This window comes from Octopus bimaculoides, chromosome 7 (assembly GCF_001194135.2).
Source record: "Octopus bimaculoides isolate UCB-OBI-ISO-001 chromosome 7, ASM119413v2, whole genome shotgun sequence".
Classification (NCBI taxonomy): domain Eukaryota; kingdom Metazoa; phylum Mollusca; class Cephalopoda; order Octopoda; family Octopodidae; genus Octopus; species Octopus bimaculoides.
In genome coordinates, this window is record NC_068987.1 from 90,015,345 (window position 1) to 90,022,190 (window position 6,846).

General features: G+C 37.1%; 1 protein-coding gene across 1 annotated transcript in view; it reads right to left on the minus strand.

Moving 5' to 3' along the window:
• Positions 1 to 6,846, minus strand: part of LOC106883367 (sorting nexin-33) — a 154,226-nt gene that overhangs the window by 42,504 nt on the left and 104,876 nt on the right. The window contains exon 2 of the mRNA XM_052969796.1: positions 5,192 to 5,278. Within this exon, the coding sequence (XP_052825756.1) occupies positions 5,192 to 5,278 (87 nt within the window). The remainder of the gene's footprint in view (positions 1 to 5,191; positions 5,279 to 6,846) is intronic.

Sequence of the window (6,846 nt, forward strand, 5' to 3'; positions counted from 1 at the left end):
CAATGGGAAACGTGGTTGGTAAGCAAGCTACTTGCCTCACAGCCACTCCTGCGCTGATTAAGATTAAGAAAACTTATGATTAAGAAAATGAGAAATAGTTTCCTATTTTTTTCCTAATTTTTAAAAACATTCTTTTTTACTTTCCATATAAAATGCATTTGTAATTTTTTGCCTAATCTCCAGTGAGTCATAAGATTCAAAATGACTGAAAACAACTGATTTATTATGTTACCACTTTGACCATTCTATCAGTTTAATCAGACACAATGTATCTGTGGCTACATTATTCGAGGACTTTTTCCCGTGTCGTCTGAAAATGTCACTTCTTGGCTCCATACACTATACACCATCCTTAAATAACTTTGCTTAATATTTAAGTCTCACGTCTTCCCACGACCATTTCTGTGTCAAACCCTCAACTCACAATCTGGCTTTCCTAAGGCGGCTACTTTCTGGAACTTCTCTATATTATGTTAACAAGATTACTTTTATCCATTTATCCCAGCATTCCTTGTTTAGAAGTGCAGAGGGGAACTGGGCAGCCAATTGGCAGAGTTGTCAGAGAGTCGGATAGATTCCATTGTGGTAATTATTCTGACTCCTCTCTGCATTCTCACTTCAAATCCACAAAAAACAAATTTGCCATTCATCCTTTCAGAGTCGGTAAATGAATTACCAGGAATGTACTGGCAGTTATTCTCCTCTTTTTCTTTACCTTCCTTTCTGACGGTTTCTCTTTTAGGAAGAAATCAATTGTGGTCAGACCTGGACAAGTTCAGGCTACAGCAGGCTTAAAAGTGTCCAAGATATCCTATATCTGTATGTCAAATGATGCCCCTATGACATCATCAAGGAGTTGGGGCACCAAAGCCAGGAGACTTGTGGACACTGCCACTCTTTCTTAAGATACAAATGAAAAAAGGGAAGAGATAACCCTGTAGCTATGTAGTTCTAGTCTTGTACAAAGTAAGATTCAGTCTGAATAGCTTTTACGCTTGACTATTTTCCCAATTATTATTGTTATTTTAGATGGTATAACAACAAAATAAACATGTCCTTTTAAATGATTCTTAAAAACAAATAAACAGAAATTAAACTTCAACATCAAAAAATTGCAAACATTTGTATTTGTGTAGAATGTACCAATCATAGAAAAAGCAAATTGCATCCTATAATCTTGAAAAAAAAAAATAAGTACATATTTGATATGTAGTCTTAGATAGACTATATACTTGAAAAAATATTGAGATTATAGTTATAGACATGGCTGAGTGACAAGAGATTTACCTTCCAACCACATGGTTTCAGGTTCAGTCCCACAAACCAAAACCTTGTGAGTGGATTTGTAAGAAGGAAACTAAAAGAAATGTGTCTCATCGTCTTCATTTTGCATGAAAGTTGCAAAGAAGGGACACCATCATGCAAACACTATCTATTTTTAATTTTCTGTGAAAACATGTCTGGCCACAGGGAAATATTACTTTACTTGAAACAGGTGAGGGTTGATGACAAGAGCATCCAACTCTAGAAAATCTGCCTTAACAGATTCTGCCTGACCCTTGCATTAAAACAATGATGGCTAATGATTACAATAGCCGAAAAATCTGATCATAGAACCACCGGATTGGAACTGATCAGAGACTAAACAGTAACCACTTTCAAACTTCATTAATCTTCTTTGAACTCCATCATTCCTTCTCAGAACCTTAACTTTCTGAAACTATTGATATTCTGTCAGTGCAAACTGCATGAAAATTGAATAGTCAATCAGGCACTCACACAACAGATGCAGTAAACCAAGAAATTCCAATTCAAATTTGATTCTTAGTCATTTAAATAATAATTGTTCTCACTGCTAATTCTAAATAAAGGAAAGATAAAAGATAGGAAAGAGAGCCCATGATGGTTTAACCCTTTCCTTACCAACCCAGATGAAACCACTTCTGGCTCTGTAGTACAAATGTCTTGTTTTCATAAGTTTTGAATTAAAATCTTCCACCAAACCTTAGTCATAATTTATGTTCCTAACACTAGCTTAATGATAACTAAGTTATTTTACTAAATTCTTTGTTATATTTAAAGTAACTGAAAGAAACACAGAGCATTTCAAAATAAATACAGTAACGAAAGGGTTACTTCATCATCATCGTCATTTAACATCCATTTTCCATGCTGGCAAGGATTGGATGGTTTTGACTGAAATCTGGTCAGCTGAGGAGCTGCACCAGGTTCCAATCTGATTTGGCATGGTTTCTACAGCTGGGTACCCTTCCTAACACCAGAGTGTAGTGGGTGCTTTTTATGTGCCAGTTACAAAACACTGGCATTGGCCATGACTACGGTCTCACTTGGCTTGACAGGTCTTCTCAAGCACTGCATATTGCCAAAGGTCTCGGTCACTTGCCACTGCCTCCGTGAGACCCGAAGTTCAAAGGGTGTTTTCTAAGTGCCACTGTCATGGCTGCCAGTTACGCAACACTGGCATCAGTCAAGACTATGATTTCATGTGGTTTGATGGGTCTTCTTAAGCATGGCTTATCACCCAACATTGAAGGGTGCTTTTTACGTGCCACCAGCATGGGTGCCAGTTATGTGGCACTGGCATCAGCCACAACTACAACCTACATTTGGCTTGACAGATCTTCTCAGGCACAGCATATTGCCAAAAGTCTCAGTCACTTGTCATTGCCTCTACGAGGCCCAACATTCAAAGATCATGCTTCACCACTTTGTCCCAGGTTTCCCTGGGTCTACCTCTACCACAAGTTCCTGCCACTGTTAGAGATTAGCACTTCTTCACACAGCTGTCCCTGGCCATACATATCAGTGACCATACCAGTGCAGTTGTCTCTCTTGCATACCACATCTAATGCTTCTTATGCCCAACTTTTCTCTCAAGATGCTTACACTCTGTCATGCATGCACACTGACATTGCACCTTGAAAGAAATGAATCTAGTACGCTTTGCTGGTTTAATTAATTAAAATTAATCAAATATGGAATGCAATATGGAGCTGCAGGTACATCTTTAACCAAGATGCTTCCCTTTCATACCTAACTCCCACTTTCTTAACTCCTCAAACACTCATGTTTATCTCATTTTCATTAGTGAGATTCACCTTTGTTAAGCGATTGGTTCTTAACTAATCAAGACTGCTATTTGTACTTCAGCATCTCATAAGTTTCAGTATTTCTGAAATCTTATATTTATTTAAAAATAAATACCTGATTAAATGTGCTTACATAGAAAGATAGATCACACCTGGTTCACTGACACTAAATATAGAAGAATAGAAAGGAAGTGTAGTGGTTATATATAGTCAGTACTAGGTGTTGATGTGGCTGTGTGTATATTATAACAAGAGTTCATACAGAGATGAAGAATAAATTCAAGACATATATTTACTACATAAAAATATATTTTATTTACTGGTCGGTGATGATACATAGAATCGAAATGTAGAATCTAGTTGAATGAAGTAATCTATGCAAGAAAGTTCAGAGATAGGAAATATAGAAATAACAGTTAAGTGGTGGTTTTCAGTCATGTGGCATAGAGAAATAGCTGGACATAGCTATGACGTGAATGGCTCTCAGTCTAATCGACTAAGAAGCGAAGAGCAGGGTTAGCAAGCTGTTTTTATTAATGGAACACTAGACATTCTAGAAACTTTCAAGAGAAACACTAAGCTTCTTGAATAATTAAGAAACACATCTCATGACACAGATGCTTCGAGAAACTTAGAAAGGTGAGGTTACTCTATAATCTTTCTTGCAAAGGAGATCATTAAACTATCTAGCTACCACTACAGAAGCATAAAATATTTTTTTTGCAAATTTATTTTTCCAAATCACATGGTACCAAGAAAGAATTTAAAAAAAGGTTATATTGCAGGCATCTACAACACAGGAGTAAGAAGTTTGCTTTCAAACCACATGGTTCTGGGTTCAGTCCCACTGCATGGCACTTAGAGCAAGTGTTTTCTAATATAGCCTCAGGCCAATCAAGGCCTTGTTAGTGGATGTGGTTGATGGAAACTGAAAGAAGCCTATCACTGTGTTTGTGTCTGCCCCCACCAGTTGATGACTGGTGTGTTTAAATTCCCATTCCAAATTCATGAGTAGTCCTCTCATCCAAAATGTATCTATGTTTTATGAAAGGTCAGTAACAATTCATCATCATCATCGTTTAATGTCCACTTTCCATGCTGGCATGGGTTGGACAGTTTGACTGAGGACTGACAAGCCAGGAGGCAGCACCAGGCTCCAATCTGATCTAGCAATGTTTCTACAGCTGGATGCCCTTCCTAACGCCAACCACTCCGAGAGTGTAGTGAGTGCTTTTTTCTGTGCCACTGGCACAGGAGACAGTCAGGCACCACTGGCGTCAACCACACTCGAATGCTGCTTTTTACATGCCACTGGCACTAGCATCAGTCATGCTCAAATGGTGCCTTTTATGTGCCATTCAGGCGGCACTGGCACTGGCCTCATCAAAATAGAATCTGGGAAGAGTGAAATTAAATAATGTAAAATATTTCTGGTTTTGGCCACTGAATCAACCCAGTAATTAATAATTCTTCAACAACGCATGAAGGTATGTGGCTTAGTAGTTAGGGTGGTGCTCTCACAATCACCAGACCATGGTTTCAATTTCCAGACTAGGTGGTGCACTGTGTTCTTGAGCAAAACACTTCATTTCACGTAGGTCCAGTCCAAATGAGTGACTCTGTGATGGACTGGCATCTGGTTCAGGGGAAATGTTGTGATATTGGTCACTTATACGCCACAGAAACCAGATAACAGACCTCCAAGTCCTAAGAATTGAGACAACACCTACTTACAACAACAACAACAAAGGGAATCAGGCAGAGAGCCATTACATGGTTGCTTTAACTGCTAGATATACCAGCCAAATCTCACTAAAATCACTCTTTGGAGAATTTAGTGTTAAATGCAGTGGATTTGAAGAAAAGATGAAATTATAAGAGCTGGAAGCTTTTGATCGTAGGTTTAATCAGTCAGAGCAGACCTGGGGTTAAACAACAATAAGCAACACAAGTGAAACTGCTTGTTCTAATATCCTTGTGAATTAAAACTTGAATTTAAAATTGAGAAAATAGAAGAAAATAAAAGTTGAAGAAATGAGAAGAAGAAAGACAATCTAAAACATCTTCAATATGTTCCATACCTGTCTCAAGATAACAAGAAGGTCATCCTGTTCAAAACTTAGTTCACCTCCTTTTGGATCACCGGTGAATTCATACAATGCTTTTGCCTGGAAGAAACAGAAAATGAGTAGATTATATTAAGAAGTACTGCAAGTTAGAGAATGAAGTGACTAAATAAACATAAAATTATAATGGAATTATTAGAGTGTGTTATAATTGCATTTGCCCAAAGGTTACTTGGGCAAAAGGTTAACTTTGGTAAGTTAAATTTATACAGAATCAACCAATGAAAATAATTATGTGAATGCAGAAGAAACTTATAACTCATAACCTTATTTTTTGGTACAAAAAAATGTAAAATAATAAAATATAAAAAATAACTTTTTAGCTCACGAATTATATGAACTAAGATTGGTGTCCAGTTTACCAAGAAATTTCATTTTTTTGTAGATGCACAAAGGGAAACAGGAAGAACTATCATTGCATGTCTTCACTTTTATTTGTATCTGTATGTTTCTGCTAAGCATTTTGCATACATACACAGATGCAGACACGGTTGGCTGGTTAAGATGCTTGCTTTGAAACTACATGGTTTCAGGTTCATCCCCAGGGTGTGGCACCTTGGGCAAATGTCCTCTAATATAGCCCTAGGTCAACCAAAGCCTAGCAAATGTATTTAATTGAAAACTGCAAAAAGATCATCTTTTATGTGTGTCTGTGTTTGTGTGAGAGAGAGAGTTTGTATGTGTGTGAATATGTACCCTTGTTTTGGACATCACATGATAACTGTAAATGAGTGTCACCATCATACAAGTGGGGTTTTGTTTTCAGTCTTCTGTGGAATGTTTGGCCATGGTGAAGTACAACCTTGCTTCGAAACAAGCGAGGGTTGGCAACAGGAATAGCACCCAGCTGTAGAAAACCTACTTTAACAAATTTTGTCTGACCCATAGAAGCATGGATAAGTGGACACTAAATGATGATGACAAAGTCGTCCTTACAACCCATTAACTTCTAACAATCAGCATCTAGCTCATATGTTTACACACAAGAAGTCTAATTCATTTAACCTAAGTTTGAAAATCATCAGCATTTTATTCTATTTTCTTATTTTTTAATTCTCACAAATCTTTAAAATGAATAATGTACAAGTTTCTGATGCATTTTGACAGATATTTTCATCTATCAGCTCTGTATGAATTTAAAATGCGAAACTATAATAACAATATGGCTACTAGCCATCTGCAACTGTGAATATCAATCACATAAATTTAGATTCATCACAATGGGCCTAGTTGATAAGTTGTTTGTCTACTAATTGAGGAATTGGCAGATTCTTATCTTACTGTAATTATGGAACAACAGTGTATATATCACAAAATGGATGGAACGAGATGAATGGGCATGGCTGTTAGGACGATGAAGATTTGGCAAGGCTGACTCGACATTCAACCTGTTTGGTGATACTACAGTTTCGCACTGGAAACACACAAACACACAAGCATGCATACACAGAAATAATATACATATATATAATGAGAAAGGGGGATAGAGTTAGACGTTACAATTTATCAATTGAATATGATTAACATAAACACTCGTTCACAAAAAGAGAAATATGCTCACACACAAACATATATGGATAGAGAGAGGGAGAGGGGGTGGGAGGGAGAGA